General features: G+C 30.6%; 1 protein-coding gene and 1 non-coding gene across 6 annotated transcripts in view; both read left to right on the forward strand.

Annotated features, from left to right (window-relative positions):
* LOC148236204 (CUB and sushi domain-containing protein 1-like) overlaps window positions 1-17,763 on the forward strand; it is a 92,967-nt gene that overhangs the window by 9,624 nt on the left and 65,580 nt on the right. For 2 of the 5 annotated variants that reach the window (XM_088184405.1, XM_088184407.1), the window contains 2 exons: window positions 1,114-1,399; window positions 17,536-17,639. In XM_088184405.1, the coding sequence (XP_088040531.1) occupies window positions 1,114-1,399; window positions 17,536-17,639 (390 nt within the window). Of the gene's footprint in view, window positions 1-1,113; window positions 1,400-14,297; window positions 14,488-14,818; window positions 15,100-17,535; window positions 17,640-17,763 lie in introns of those variants that run through there. The other 3 variants (XM_088184408.1, XM_088184410.1, XM_088184409.1) reach the window with 3 other exon arrangements.
* On the forward strand, window positions 14,301-14,519 carry LOC148236205 (small nucleolar RNA U3). The gene has a single exon (XR_015809479.1). It is a non-coding gene; the product is annotated as a small nucleolar RNA U3 (small nucleolar RNA).

Below are 17,763 nucleotides of genomic sequence, written 5' to 3' on the forward strand. Positions count from 1 at the left end.
TATACTAATTGTAATTGGCGATTGTATGATAAATATAACCTCGCCACAATAATATATTTTCAGCTAAGAAAATATTTAAAGATTGTGTTTGAGGAGTATTAATAGTAACACTACTTTCATTCTGCTAGACTAATTTTATATTTTTAACCCAGACACTTGATAGTCATTTATAAAAAACATTTTTTTAATTATTAATAAGTTTTAAAATTTATCTAATACACGACCTTAGACTTTTGCGCAGCCTATACCCTTGAACCTTTCATATCTATAAATCTTAACGCTCCTTTATAATTAATTTTACACCGCAGTTTATTCGGCGCCTAAAAGTTTTTCGCAATGTGTTTAATTATACACCAGAGTTAAGGTAATACAATATGCTGTGATTTTAGTAAATCTGTCAATCGCAAACCAAATTCGTTTCGAATCTATCGAACGTCACTCATAGCATTGACACAATTAATCACACGTGGTTAGTTATAGTTGACAATTGTTAGGAAACGCGAGAACGTTGACACAATACACGGATTACCACAAATTAATCTCATTACCATAGCTAAGTCACCGTGAATGAGGATTTATGTAATTGTAACGGATACCTACCTTTTGAACCTGGCGAAATTTAGGGCGTATTAAAATTTTTATGTTTCACACTGTAAGGCTTCATTTAAGGGCCTTTTAATTGACTGTTATTTTTAACGTCTTTGAAAGTGTATAGACTTGTCCCAAATAATTATATGCGCATATTAAGTTAAAGGCTTAGAATTCTTATTCATAAAACTTTATCATCAAACACTGCTTTATTTACTCTTACATGTTTAAAAGCCATATTGTGACATTAATCGTCTTGTTTGTTTACCTTGTGTTGGTCATCTTCCAAGTATTCGAAGAATTTAAAAAAAAAGTATTACAAAACTATGGCATTTTTCATTGGTCGTCTGTTAGTATTTTGATGCTTTTACTAACGATATTATATTGCTATTTTTAAGAACTTATTTTCTTACAAAAAAATCTGTCAACATTTTTACAAGCAGTGAATATGTGGCAGAATGGTATATGAAATATGTTAGCATCACATCGAAATAAACAGTAACACGGTCGTTTTATTTTTTACAGAAATTGTGGAGCAGCAAGCATGTCACGATAATGAGTTTAGACTCACATGTCCTTCCCTGGACGACCATCTGGCCATTTTGGAAGCTGTTTTCACACCAGCAAACGCCACTGACCTCATCTTGCCAAACAACGACACTGATTCAGAGCAAGAGGGACTCACGTGCAGCGAATGCTTTTTCCAGCTGAGCTATCCTCATACTTCTGCCGGGAAGTACAACGCAACTAAGAGGATCATGGCTGAAGATAGAAACTCGGAGATGAATCTCAGGGCGCCTATCAATCACAGGTGAGCACGTAACATACATAGATGCAATCTTGTAGAGGGTTGGAAGACATTTATCATAACGATGACGTGGAATTGGGGTTGCAAATTTTAGGTCACGTTGTCTTTTGTCCCCCATTTATTATCCAAAACCAAACAAAGAGTGGTATCCCTGAGGATGTGGTTTATTTTCTATTATATTTTGCTTCATAACAAACAGGGAATTCGTTTTAAACCATCACTGAAGGCGACGATAAGTTCTCTCTGAAATGTTTGAAAGAAACGAGGATTGCGTGCTCATTCGCCAAAAGAGAATATAAATCTTTTGCTTTAATGCGTTGAATGTGAGTTTAGCGTTATCTAAAGTAGATAAGTGAGCGACTACCCTCGTCGGTGAAAATCTTGGTTTTTTGACATTTAAGCCGAAATACGTCGTGACGTCAATGGCATATCGATTTAACATTAGATTATCGTTAACTTTTTTCTTAACCTAATTTTTCCTTTGTAAGATTTGATAAGAAAACGCTGCATTAATTAAGTGTAAAAATACAAAGGAGCGAAAAGTACAAATTGCCACACTTGAAAATGCTGGGTAATTTTAAAATTTGCCGTAAAAGCAAAACGCAAAAAGTTCGGCAATTTAAAGTTTTTCTCGGCTGAAAAAGTGTTATATAGCTTCAACTATGCACCAAAAAGTAGAAATGGGTTGAAATAATTACAAAAGTACGAACGTATTTATGAATAAGTTTCGTTGTACATATCTACATAATTTCGGTGTTGTTTATTATACATATAAAAACTTTTTTAAAGCATACTTATTTTTTAGTATGCTTTAAAAAGTTATATAATATAAATTATTTTTATGTATAATAGTTATATATCCGTAAAATTTGTGTAATATTGCCGTAGTGCTGCTTCAAGTAATATCGAATATCGATTTAACTCTTGGAGGTTCAAGGTGACTATTTGTCTAGACCAGATCGGACGATTGAAATAAAAGCGACTGCTTGACTCTGGACTATATTTTTGATTCGGGGTTCGACAAAGTTCTGGCTTATATATGACCAGAAATAACAAATTTTAATCTACTCGATTCCTTGAACAATTCAGCGATTGTTTTTGTGAAGGGTCAGATCGTAAATATTTTAGGCTTGGTAATAGTGCGTTTAAAAAACTGTATTTTCTCAAAATGTTTAAACGCAGTGTAAGTTTTATATATGAGCAGTGCTTTTCTTGTAGTTTTAAGTTCAATTTGTTAAGAAATCCCATGATATCTGCAGAAAAGTCTGATTTCCAACACCATTTAGTATAAAAAAATAATATCTTGAAGCGGATTTTTTGTTAAAAAAATATTTGCTTCATGAGTTTAAAAAATCTCAATTAAAATTTACAAATAAAGATATTTGGCATTCATTTCTAATAAAAAGGTCACGCAGTTGACGACGGTTAAATTAATTATAGACGAGAGCGAGTAAAGTTTACCGCTAAGAACTGGTTCAATAGCATGTAATATATTGAGATGTTTTCCACAAAGTACCTGCTGGTGAATAGTACAATAAATAATAAGAGGCTTTAAACACCTTGAATTTTCTCAAGCCTTTTATTTCCCTCCACTAAGCCTTAACCTGTTTCGTGTATATTTTACCTCGCATTCAGATTTAAATTGCCAGCGCGCTGGATTTGGCCGCAGACCGTAGTTTCAGCATTTGATTCTTAATTCATAAAAATACAATTAGAAATGATTTGTAGGGTTCATCAATTTAACCACCCTTCCATTTAAAAATTGGACCATCCAAAGGAGATATTAAATCGGCAAGTCTAAAAACAGTCAAAAAGCTTTTAGCAAATTTTTTTGCAGATTAATCAAAGCATCCATCATACATTAAAAATATTGTAACTATCCGTCTCAGATGCCTTGTGAAAATATTTTCAAGGTATTTGCGACGGATACTTATAATATTTTTTTTTTGTATTAAGGGTACATTGATTAATCTGCAAAAAAAGTTCTCACGGTGGTGTCCCATTTTAACAAAGAAACCCTTTTTTGTTTTAGACGTTTTGGTATTTGCAATTTTCATTTAAGCGCCAACGGCATTCTGTTTTAAAACTCGCTACAAAGTAAAAAAAGGGGATGAACAATATGATATAAATAGGAAAATGTGGAAAATCAACGATCACTTCCTCAGAGATTTTCTCTGATACTCTGGAATTCAAAGCATCAGAACTTTTCTAAGAGCTCTCAGACCATCAATTTCAGACCATCGAAGATTGCAGAAACCACCGCTTCTCTCTTCGCATGGTCTCAAATCCAGCTCGATGTCCATAATATAGAGATGTCCCCTTTTCTGAGACACTTGAAGTACCAACGTATAACTAATATATATCAACAAAAAAAATTATCTTAAAATATCCTAACATATGCGATATACACTCGAAGCTTAGACCAGCTTTATGAATATTTTGTTAAAGCAAGAGTTTTGAAATAAGAAATTTTGTCAAGAAATTTGACTTTAATAAAAAGATAATTTATTTTTATCTATAAATAAATTTATCTTATCTTTGAGCAAATTTTTTTTTATAAAGTTTTATCATATTGTTCTGTAAAAAATAAAATAATAAAAGAGCTTTACTAGGGTTTATAAATTTTAAATATTACCAGAACGCTCGCTTATTTCACAAATATGATATTTAGAATATTAATAATTGGATATTTAATACAATTATTCTCCAAAAGCAAACGATATTGTAAATTCCATCATCTTTTACAATCCAAGTATCATTAATTGATTACGATATATTGACGTTCCTATTGTCTTTAAAAATATTTGTTTTTAAATTTTATGGACTAAAGCTGGTTTCCGGTTTCACATAATGTCTATTTCGTGCCTTGATTTACAAATATTTTAATTGTTTTACTGACTTTTATTTTATTTTATTAGATTTAACAGTAACTATTGGTTTCTTTAACCTATTTGTTTTTCAATACTATAAAAACTTTGTTAAAATTTGTAAACAGTTCATACAGTATCATCAAATATAAAAACTGCAGTTTCACTACAAAATTATATCACGTACACGTTTACTGAGTATCTGAGTTGAACGCACGTGCTTTCCGTTTAACCGTCTACTATTATTCTGTTACTACCATCGTATTCGTTACGCATTTTCATATTTCTTTTATATAAAACATCTTTTTCTATTTGCAATGAAATTGTAATGAAAAAAATAAAGCAACTCATCTCTTCTTCATTCCATTTATATTTGAGAATGCTTTTATGGCATATCGTACATGAGCATCTGGTGCTCCAAAATGGATTTATTTATACACCTGAATGAAGCTACTCATTTCGAGAAAGTATATACTGCTTAAAAAACAAGATCAAATTTGGTAATACATTTATCAAAACTTTAGACAAGATGAAAGTTTTCAGGCGTTATTTTGAACTTTACACCGGCGAAGTTTACCAGTTGCGAAACTTTGGCGTTTCAAAACAATGCATTATCGTTATGTTATATAATTTGTGTCGCACCTGTTTTTGTCATAATGCAGTTTCACATATGTTTTATACTATATTATGCATTGCGAGAACTTTTACGATGGCAAATACAACCTTCTACATTTTTAACAGAATTTTTTTATTCACTACACGACGGGTACGTGTCTACATTTTACGAATCCGAGAAGCAATAAACTGGATTTGTCATCGGTATCTTTTATCCAAACAACGAAAGGTGAAGCAAACAACGTGTCCATTTCCTATGTGAGGGTGTCATAGGCCTTTGTGGGCCTGTCTGGCGTCGGAATGCCCCAACTAACCTGCCCCAAAGGGGTGGATAAACTACACCCAGACCCCCAGATCGTGGACCATTTCCAGAAAGGGGTAAAATCAATATGAATATGCGAGGGACGTGGGTGGGTCATGCCGTTATTGGCCTCGACTGAGACGTGGGCTTAAAAAACGCACGGCGATCGTATACCATCAAAGATAGCTTTCATATCCGTTGATAGATAATAAATCTTGCCATTATTCAATCAAATATAGTGCTTGAATAATTCATATGTGTGCGGATAAGCATTGTTTAATCCGGGCGTCTAGAAGAGAAAGATTTAAGTCACGTTTCATTAGTTTGAAAACTACTGTAAACAGCATTTGTAAAAGTCGGACAAAGCCCATAACTAATTGCATAGATTTACTGTTTCAGCTCTGAGGCGTGTTACATAGAAGCGTTACTTATACAATAATGGATAAATATTATTTATAATGTTTGTAGCATAATTAATGTGATATTATAAAATTATTCATTAAAATAAAAAATATAGTTAGGTGTTTCAGTATAACAATTATCATAAACGATTTTTTTGTTGAATTGTTTTATAATACTAGCACATACGGTTATTTTAAATTTGGGTGTCATTGCGACATACAATTGACAATGAGAGAACAGTAATGAACTATCAATAATTAAATACTTAACTAATTTCTTCCCCGAAACAAATATAAAGGCTAATAGACAAGATTTATTTATATATATATATATATATATATATATATATACATAACTTTTGTTTAAGGGCCCATACGCACTGTCGGCTAGCCGCCGGCGACTAGCCGCCCGGCGACTGTACTTTATATGGTTTTAAATGGGTGCATACGCACGCAGGCGCCGAGTCGCCGGAGCGTCAGGCGCGATCCTGTGCAGAGGTGATGCACAGGCGACTTGCCTGTCGCGGCAACCTATAAAAGCATGGGTTTAGATGAGTGCATTCGCACGAGGAGCGACTTTCGAGGCGACTTATACATCATTCACAAAAAATGGCTTCGACACAGAAACGCTCATCGTAGAAATTGAATCCCGAATCGTTTACAATAATTTTATATGAATATTGATAACGAAAAAAAAATATTGTGAAATAATATGTATAATTATTTTATATTATTTCTTGCTTCTCAATTTAAATTAATTTTATTAACATAATACAGATACATTTATAATTGCATTTGGGAAACAAAAAGCGTTTCATACGGGGAAATTCAATATTATATTGAAAATAAAATAATATTTTTTTCTCTTTAAAATTAATATTGCAATTTCTTCGCGAATGTACTACCCGACCTCGAGTCGCTCGGCTTAGCCGCCTAGCCTAGCTACCTGCGTTTTTGAGCCGGCGGTCCCCAGTCGCCGGCGGCTAGCCGACAGTGCGTATGGGCCCTTAGATCCTAATTATATATAAAACAATTATATGTAAAATTAAGAATTGTGCAGTACATATATTGTAGCACTATTGTAGTAATCGAAATTACATATTTTGAAGATAGGGATGAAACTAAAAAATATTTAAGTAAATGTAAATAGATGCGTAAAAAAGTTAGCGGTCACAATATTTTGCTGTCTTACTGTGAGGACTAACACCAGTTGTAGGGAAATATGTTATAAATTTCTTTTATACGTGAATAATGATTTTTATTCGATTAGCTTTTTCACTGTTTTAGACGTATTTTTGGGTTTTTAATTAAACCAAAGCCCTCTCGCCTTCTCGAAACTTAAACGATGCTTCAAGGATTAATGGAGTCGCTGTTCTTTGGCGAAGCATGAAAAAGCACCGCCGAGTCCATTAGGGGCGTATTGTGTTGAAATTTATTCAGAGACTTACACAGAAAAACTATTTCGTATAACGTTTATATTTAGCATTATTATTTTGGGGGTTGTTCTATCTGAATGTATAGAAACCGAGGCCAAATTCTAAGCATTTCATGATGGTAATAAACACCGATTTACCCATAAGAACCTTGAACACTTTACAAATTGTTTTACCTGGAACTATGAATAACAAAGGCGTCATAGAAGCTTTACCTTCAGTTAATTAACGTTCCTACCTGTACATAGATATTGCAGTCGACAATGAACGTCCGGGATGCTTCTAATTCCAGAGATATTTTCTATGCATTAGTTGCATTGTATGTATTTGTATTGTGCTATGTTTAAGAATGAAATAAAAAATTGGGACAAAGCCCTCATCTAAATATTCTGCTGGCTAATCATAAAAAGCGCCGACAAGTGTAGTCCCCCTTGCGGAGGGTAGAGTTGGCATATTAAGAGGGGTTGTTGATCGATGCGGGGTGGATTTGTGCGAATAATTTATGCTTGAAATTTTTTTCTAATTAAATACATACAAACTAGATTATGTTAAAATATTTTGCAAATATGGATCACGAAATTAATTGGGTGCATTTTTTTATGGATTAGATATATGTATCATCAGTAAAATTAGAATCTACTGTTATAATAAAACAATCTCCTCCAATGCTAAATATTGTATGTTACAAATACATTTTCACCTGTAGATATATTTTTACAAGTGAAAATATAATTTAACTGATAGGTGCTAGTAAAATTATATGCTATTCTAAACTTACAATGAAACTCAATTTCCTTTCTCAAATAATTCCAAGACTTCTTAGAGAGGAATTGATTTAAGTGGGTTGTTTGGAAACCAAATTTGGTGAATTTACATCATTGTCATTTTACTAAATAAAAAATAATATTTTTTAATAAAAATAATGTTTCGCAATTAAGTGGAAAAAACGGTGAGAATATACTATGTTACAACCTATTATTTTTAAGTTATAGTTTTATTTAAGCATCTAGTGACTCGACGGATTTTTATCGGTTTACCATTTATCGTTTTATGAAAATATAAAGACCAAAAAACAGAGAACGTTATCTAAAATGGAAATTCAGGTTGGAGTGGTTTATGCATTATGTTCAACAATAAAAATGTTGATACTCCAATCCAGTGCCAAAAACACCTAACTGAGCTTTACGATAGCATAGAACTTTTTTTTGCGATGTGATCCACTTTCAAAAAAGCATAAACGTTTTAAACTCTGCACGTGAGCCATTAGATTTTATGGTGGCCTCACAGCAAAATGTCAAATTATATGAAATATCACAGTGCGGCGATTAAAATATCAAATTTTGGGCACGATTTCCCTGTGGTGCTTCGAAGATCGTGACTTTGACAAGGTTCGGCTATTTATCGATTGGGTTTCATTATTTACTACCCTCGTGCAATGACTCTTTGTGCCGGATCCCTCGGCGGAAAAGGGGATAAATCATAGTGAGCTTAGGGCAATAAGAACCAGGCGGAACCCTCCGAAGTGTTACGCATTTTTTTCGAGGGAATATTAGAAAATAGTGGTTCACTGGGTCAAGTCAAAGCAGTAGGACAAGGCTGGTCATGGATAGGCATGCGATAATGCCATTAGATATTAGAATCAGACGTATTCCCATATGTCTAGAAAGCGTGCTTTGTTAATTTAATCTACACGGAAAGCTCTATTCGGTTCGTTGTATTAAACTTGATATATGATTTTAAGGTGTTCCTTAATTTTAAAAATAGACAAATATTCAAAATATGTAAGTAGAATTCTAAAATGATGTAGATCGTTAATAAAAGTCAAAAGTTTTTTTAAAAATAATAGTTGCCTTGAATTTATTACTACATTAATCATTTTTTCTTGTGAGCATAAATTGCATGTTTCTTACAAATTGAATTTGTATTTGTGATTGTTATTCAAAAAACATTTTTATTAATAAATTAATGCAATTGTGTAAAAGAAATAGTTTTCGTTTAATGTATACAAATCCAACCCTAAAAATGCTTCTATTTTTTATTATAAAATATGATACAGATACATAAAACCACAAATTGTATTATTTTCTCTTCAAACAATCAGAAACATCACGCCATGTGCAGCCATATTTGACCCCTAAAATCGAATTTCCCCCATTTATCCCAAATATACTCGTAATTCATCCAAAATGCGTTCATGCATATCCAGGAATAACGAAAAATTTCACGGATTGAAATTGTTTCGATACCATAAAAATCTAAAATTGCGTTCGATAAACACGCGACGTTTGTATAGCATAACACATTTTTGAAAACATATAATACAGTGGTTTCTAAACAATGGTTTACAGTTTAGAACGACGAGAAACTTACTTGCTTATTTACCAAACAAAAATGTAAGTTATTGATTTATTTTAGTTAAAAAAATATTTTAGCATGATTTTTTTGGTCAAGAATCAGTAATATTTGAAGTTGCGTAGTACGAAATTTTATGGTTTTTCCTTGAAAACTATTTTTAAGTAGCATTACTTTAAGGTAGCGTTAAAACCTTACCGTAAGAGTTATATTTTTAAAAAATACATAAAAAACAGAGCATGTTATAAGAAATTTATAGATTTTATTTAAAAAACTGACTTTTTTAGTAAAAATTAATTGGCAAATTACATCATTAATTATGAAAGGTCTCAGATAGTATTTAAATAAAAAACTGAATTACGAAAAAAAATGTTTTTTAGTTTCTGTGTTCTTAGAATGTGGCTAAAATTAAATTTTCAGTAGTAGAAATAAAACAACATTAATTAAAACTTAATGAAATAAACTAAAATCATTAAAAAAAAAATGGTTTTTAATTTCTACTTGAGAATAATTTTTCAATGGTAATTAAACTTTGTGTTTTTTCTTACGCGTGTGATCTTTTTCCAGAGCTCTAAGGACCATAAATTATATAGTTAATATGGTTTTACTTGTTATTTTTCAGTTATATGTATCATTATATGTAGACTCGTCGCCGCGTCCTCGCAGTACTGGAGTCAGTAGTACAAAGACGACCAGCGGGATTTTCCGCTTGGCTTGATCCAACCTACTGGGCATGTCCTAAAATAATCAAAATATTATATTTTATCATTTTTAGGATAAAAATAATAAAAATATTTTTGGTTTTTCTAATGTTTGCCTTAAATATTGAATATTTTTTAGGTTCCTTAAAAAGCATATTAATTGAATACGCATTATTATGGTTTATTTTATAGCATTGCTCTTATAAATAGTTTCTTCAATTACTTTATTATCAGATTCTGTTTACATATAATAATTTAGATAGAATCTAACCAATATTATAATATGAAATATATTTGGTGGATTTCGCAAATATAGCAAAATGGTTAACATATATTTCCTAAAATTTTGAAACTTTCCAGAAGGTTCAATATTCAATTCGTGAATCTAGTCTTAGTATAATAAATAAGCACTAGTTTCAAGGCGATTTGAAAGCAAAATGATATATAATATAATATTTACAAATTTATCAAAAAATTGAAAATAAATTACATACTTTCAAGATTTGATAATTTTTAAATTTCTCTTCTAAAAATGCTCTGATGATTTGAAATGGTGATAGTCTGACGGATGTTTTAAACATTATATTTATTATTAGTTAAATTATTTTTCACATATTATTAAAAATTAGTATTTAAATTTTACAGATTTATCCAATAGAACAGTTTTTGAAAATCGATTATTACTGACAGTCCTAAGTCCTACACCTATTTTTGAAAATTTTAATAAAAATATAAATTATAATAAAACAGATTTGAAACAATTATATTAAATCAGGCGTTAAGAATATTAGAGGCATACCTAAACAATGTGTTATTTTTTGTATTAGAAAATATATTCTTTTAATCTAGAAGAGTGACAAAATAAAATTTTGATTCCGAAATATATTGTAATTAGATATTGAAGGCAAAGTCAATATGCAACACATACACTTCCTTTAATCGCAAGCCTTTATCTAACTAACCTGCATATGTTGAGTTGCTCTTTAGTATTCCCAGCAAATATAGTTATTAAAATTTGTCATTTTTGAAATATTAAAAATATATTAAAAAATAATATACACAAAAGTTGAAGTATGCGCGTATTACAATAGATATTTGTATATATGTTACAACAGTCCCACCGAGGCTTCGTTTGAAATCGAAAGGATTTCTGTATTGTGATTGTTGCTGTAATCCTCTCGCCTGTAACTTACACACAATTCGACCCAATTCTTTTATTTCCAATGTGTGGCTTCGCTCATTGTGATAATAGGTGTCACGGTTCGATTTACTCAATGACACAAACTAATAAACAAAGAATATCCGCGTGAAAACGTAAATCAGTTCCGGCGAGATTATGTGTTTTCACATAACACAAATAATACACAAAAAATAACATTGCATGAAATCACAGATGAAAGAGCATAACGTAAACAAGCTTATTCGGTGTGGATGTAAACAAATAATTATTTGTAGTTCTTTGATCGGGAGTGATTTATTGAATTAATTTCTAGATGGGATTGGAAATGGATGAGCAATTTTCTAAATTTATATTTTCTTTGCATGCCTTTCAACCATATGTAGTTCAGCAAATCAATCATTCCCATAGTGCTGAAGATCGTGACTATTAACAACTATTTTTTCTTTATTGTTAACAACTACTTTATAGCGACTTTAGTGATATGTTAATTTCAGTGATTTTATAAATGGCTTGTATCATTTGAGGGGTTTCTTTCGACCACTGTCCGTTGATCACATTCGATACGATTTATATAGACGGAAACTGTGTATGCATCCATTGTGTGCTCTACCCTTGAAATCCGGGGGAGGATTTAGCCCCAATGGCGACAAACTATTGTCGGCTTGTCACCAATCTGACCGTTCACAAAGGCTCGATGTTCACACCCTGTGATATATGCGATATTACCCAATTTAATTGTACCTTGTGCCACATGGTAGCTCCGCACCTTGATCCCATGAATTTTATTTAGTTGCATATGTATTTATAAATATTATTAAATAATATGTATACAATTGTTATTTAAATATATATATGTTAAATAATGACCACATTAACCAGTGTCCTTAAACGAAATGAAAATTCTTTCTAACTGCTAAAAATGAAGAGGGGTTTTTTCAGAACGATAGAATAAATCTTTCGTGCGACAGGAAACGAACGACATAAAGTAGCACGAAGTTTATTATTTTCTAGATAAAGAAGACAATTTTCCATGCCAAATTATGGGCAGTTTTTGCTTAAATGAATATGTAACAAATTAATTTTGCTTAATAAATAAATGTAAGTGATAAAAGTGAATAAAAAATGCATGGTAATAAATAAGTCTACTGCGGTATCTATTATATATTGTAAGTACAAAATAGGATGGTTACTGTATTAAATACCTTCAATATTTTTTTCTCTTAATCTATTTAGAAAAGAGGTAAAAAAGGCATAATTATTTCACTTAGTATTCATGGCGTTTAATACAAATTATATGGATAGCCTTCATTTAATCACATACGCTGCTAATCGTGCACAGTCTGTTGCATCTCTTCGTCGGACCTGAACCTCTATTTCTCGTTGCCCCTTTGAGCGATTCAAATATGTGAGCAATAGCGAAATCTGGTGGATATTTAAGACATGGAGATCTTAGTTCTTTGCAACTATTGAATTGGCGCTCTGAAACATATATTCAGAAGTTCTTGTCACTTGGATTAGATTGCAGTTAGAATTTTTACAGCATTACTGAGCAAGTAGTGTTATAAAATTATTACTCTTTTAGGCAACCAACTTTAGAATTAAATAATCTGCGAATAATTTCTTTCCCCATTTTACATATTTCTGCTTTGGAAGAATAACTAAAGAAGCCATTTTTTTTTTACTGGATTCTGGATTTTGCAAACATTCAATTAATGACATCAATGTCTAGTTTCTTCGATTATATATTTTATCTTTAATTTCCTGTTGAAATTTCGAGCTTAGCTCAGAATTTATATTTTTCAATTGTTTAACCAAAAATTTTAAAATTCGGCTGTCAATAATAATCGTGAGACAATTGTCAATAACAATATAAAAAACCTTTTTAGATTATTTAAAAAGAAAAATAACGCAGTAAAATATTTTCATGTTTCTAAATTGAAAACAATTGAATGTTTGTCTCGAATATAATACACGAAAATATACATTGATGATGGGAGTCTTCGGTCCATTGGCTGAAGTGGATGATTCGGGGGTGGAGCCAGACTCTTTGTTACTGTCTAATACAAATTTTTTCGGACGCTTCGGTAGATTCGAAATCGGTATATTTGCCAGCGTAGTTATCATTTGAATGCTCAATTACGGGTGCTGTGTCTGTTACATGTTTATTAAATACATTGATAGCTTAATAATAATAATAGATTTGCCATTATTGCTTTTTTGTTTGTTATGCCGATGAAAACTCAAATTTTAATTAAATTAAAAAGCCACAAATCAATCAGTCTTAAGAAAATAAATTTAGCAGGTGGTCCTGACGTTGCTTACAATTACTCGTTTTTGCACTTCCTGTATATTTGAAAATTATGGAGTTACTAGTATTTTGTATTCTATGTCTTTTTTTATTAACAATTATTTTTTGTATAGAGCAATTCTCTGTCAATTTGTAAAAAAAATCTTGATAATAATTCTTTAGTAGATAAATTCCACTTTAACAAGTATTTTTTATATATTTATATATTCAATATATAGTTTTATATTTAAATGTGAAATTTAAATTGTATTATTACTTTGGAACAGAATGGCTAAAGAATTCTACCAAGATATTTTTTTAGAACTATGTGTAATTTTAACGGATTGTAATTTGAGATCACATTTCACAATATAAGAAAATTCATTAAAATATACATATATTTAGTGATTCTATATGAACGATAAAATTGTATTATGATTAATAATTTTAAATAACATATTTATTAATTTTCGCTCTTTGGATCAAATAAAAAATCATATAGATAGTAAAAATCTTGATATAATTTAGAGGCAATACTCACCGCTAGAGCTAAATATATATTTTAAAATATAATTATTATAGAAATTGTTTTTCTTATTGTATTTCATAATAATATGCAAAATAAATAAAATATATTATATGCATAAATATTTATATGTATTAGGAGTACTCAAATCAATTAATAGATGGCGCTACTGATTCACGAAACTCGCAAGCGCAGTTATACTCAGGTAGCTTATAACCTCAGCCATTGCGGTTGTAATGTTAGGACTGTACTTCACAGGATCATTTCTGTAGTACGTTCTCACCCGTCACGTGCACTCCATGCTGGAGTCACTAGCCGCGAAGATGAGACGTGGCGCGGGCTCCTGAGCGTGAGGCAGCCTCTGAAGAAGTCTTCTAGATTTATTCAAAGGCATCGATGATCGTTCACCACCTGCAACAGGATCGCAGGTGGGAAGGGAGCTTGTCGCTTTCTGAGCGGTCAAATTTAATTATTATTCATATCAAAAAAACTGAGATAGCGGTTCTGTGTCTAGACCCAAGCATCTCGGGGCTAACCTATGACCCGCGGGTCACCAAGTGACCCGTTTGGAGATTTGAAGTGACACATTTCAGTTCTGCGGATATATTTTTTTTTAACGTGTTAAAACTAGACCACATATATGGTTGTTAGGACCAAAAATATTCACTGACCCGAATAGTCTTTTTAATAGTCACATTTTAATTATTTTGCCCCGCAGCCAAAAAAGGTTGCCGAGACCTGCTCTAGAGTCTAGATCAGGGCTCGGCAACCTATGTCCCGCGGGTCACAAAGTGTCCCGTTTAATGATTTAAAGTGACCCATTTCAGTTCTGCAAATATCATTTTTTTAACGTGTCACGACTAGACCACATACATGGTTGTTAGGACCAAAAATTTCACTGACCCGAATAGTCTTTTTAATAATCACATTTTTATTATTTTGACCCGTAGCCAAAAAATGTTGCCGAGACCTGGTCTAGATGTTTGGTTTAGAGCGGTCCGCGGCACACCTATCACTAGACCAGAAATAGCAAATTTCTGGTAATGGAGCTAAAATCAGATATTTGGTTTAAAAAATGAAAGAAATTCCTTTTCAATATTCCTATCAATGGAATAAGATTTTTGTAATTCATAGTTACGAAATGTTCTACATTATAACTAATTTCTTTGTTAAACATAATATTTCATGTGCAATTGAAATACATTTAAGTAAAGTATAAACTATTTCCTTAATTATGTGAATGTATAATTTGTTATAGTTAAGATTTTGAGAATGCTATTATGTCGTGTTATATATTATATTTAATTTTTTTAATTACTTTAAATTTGAAAATCTAATTTTTTTGTCCTTGGCCATTGACATTTTGAGGTTATTGTATATATATTTTATTAATTATCAATTACACGGTTAAAAAAAATCTTAGTAACCAGTATGTAGTAGCATGCAAAGCTTATTTTTATATTGTAGGTATTTTTTCTCGTTCAAATCTACCGGACGATCTATTGTGGGTATTTCTGATAGTGTACCTACACAAGGTCTTTTCGTGTTGTTTAGCGACCAATTGGTCCGTGATGTCACGAACACGTTACATCGATTTTCCTAATCTGTTTTAATTAATATGATATTAGTAATATCTGTGATTAAAGACGTTACAGTAAATAGGAAGTTTAATGTGCTTTTGTTATATGAAGTTCAAATGACGGAACGCACAAATTTATGCACACGGTATTGAAGGTGTTAAAGAAAATATTGTATACTTCATAAATTAAAATTTTATAAAAAGGTTGATAAATATTTGGCTGCGCAGTGCTAATATTTTAGATAAAATATTTCAGAGCCACCCAAAAAATAAAATAAGTAACATTATGAATCGTAATTTAATTTAATAAAGGATCGTGATTAGAATATTGTCGAAAATTTTCATTCATGTGACAAAACAATTAAAAACATGAAAAATGTTGTTATCGTGTAACTTTTTAACTGAGGATGGCTTTCAGTTGATTTTCGGTTCATAGACCAGGGCGGCCCAACCTTTTTGTAATTGCGATCTACTTCTTTATATAAAAAATCATACCAATAAGCAGGGTGGAAATATTAATTATTTATATAATAGAATGTTTATTAAACATTTCAGTAGAAAAAAAATACAATTTAAAATATGATCATATAAAAATAGTAATAAAGAAAATAAATCCTATATTAGATAAAATAATATTAATGAGATCGTTGACATTGCCCTGATTTGGTAATATTTGTCCTGATTTAGTGATAATCGTGAAGATGTTCATTAATTTCGTACATCAGTTTTATAATGTTTATATCAGAAAGTGCGGATTTAGCTAAATGTCATTAATTTTTGTGCCACATTTGTCAGGATTGGGTATCTTGAGTGTATTTCCAAATATTATATGTACATAGAAGTATATTAGATATTTTTTAAATAAGCATATATGTAAATGTGTATATTATAACATTTTTTATTAAAAATAAATTATAAATACTAAATTTCAATAGTTATTATATATATATATATATTTAAAAAAAGGTTTATCCCTCTTCCTGATGACGTCATGCGTGATGTTTTTGGCCTTTTTAATAGTAGGTATTGGTTATATAAGCAATAAACTTTTGTATAATTTTATGTTGCAATAAAATACTATTTCTATACTATATATATATCAATATTTACAAGATGAAGAAATATTTTTAATTAAATTCAATAAAAAATATATTTATAAAAGAGATAAGATCATTCTGCAGTACATAAATAAAAGACTCATTTAATTGAAATGTCACAGAGTCGTTTCTAAGGCTATCGAATACTCTAATTTGATAATATTTTGCTATTCTTGTTGTTATATAATATATTGTTATTGCTATAGAATATTAAAAATATCTATTATATAATAATAAAAAAATTCAGTTATTAATATAAAATATTTTAATTACGAAATAACGCTTCAATACTTTCTGGATTATATTATATTTTTATATAAAATAATATAAATATCTATGAAGCTTTTAATCTATAATAGATATAATATTTCAATACATCTCTAATTGATATCAAAACTTAGAAAGATCTTCATAGATATAGCAACCTAAAGTTTAATTAAATTTATGAATTAATTTATATTAGAATTATCTGTAATCAATACATATATTTACATATTAATAGATATAAAAAATATTTTCATATACGATTATATAATAAAGATCAACATTTCACATTTATAACAACTAATAAAATTAAATAATAATAAAAACAATTTAACATCCTTTCGTGCACATTAAAAAATAAACCAGTGTACTATCATCCTTTTAATACACGAAATATATAATAAAAAGCCATCCAATCTTTTCCACAGCTTCGCTACTTTTATGGAGGTAAACTTTTTTATACACCAAAAAAGAAGCGTCGTAAAACGGTAATGCCTTCATTAGTGCCATGACTGAAACTTATTCATATTTTTCAGATGCTCGGGGGTGAACCACTGCAGCTTCATACTGAACGTCGATTATGAAGTATCTAGGAGTTGGGGGCCAGGGATCGTTTACATGAAATACGCTTGCATGGACGGTAATTAATCATTTATTATGTTTCCGGACAATTTTTTGATATTAAATACATCAAGAGATGCACATATAGACGCTCTTTAAGGGCGTGTGAAAATGGGGTAGAATAAACACCCCTTAACGTCGTC

This window comes from Plectrocnemia conspersa, unplaced genomic scaffold (genome assembly GCF_051122295.1).
Source record: "Plectrocnemia conspersa isolate PC_06_02 unplaced genomic scaffold, ASM5112229v1 ptg000004l, whole genome shotgun sequence".
In the NCBI taxonomy this organism is placed as follows: domain Eukaryota; kingdom Metazoa; phylum Arthropoda; class Insecta; order Trichoptera; family Polycentropodidae; genus Plectrocnemia; species Plectrocnemia conspersa.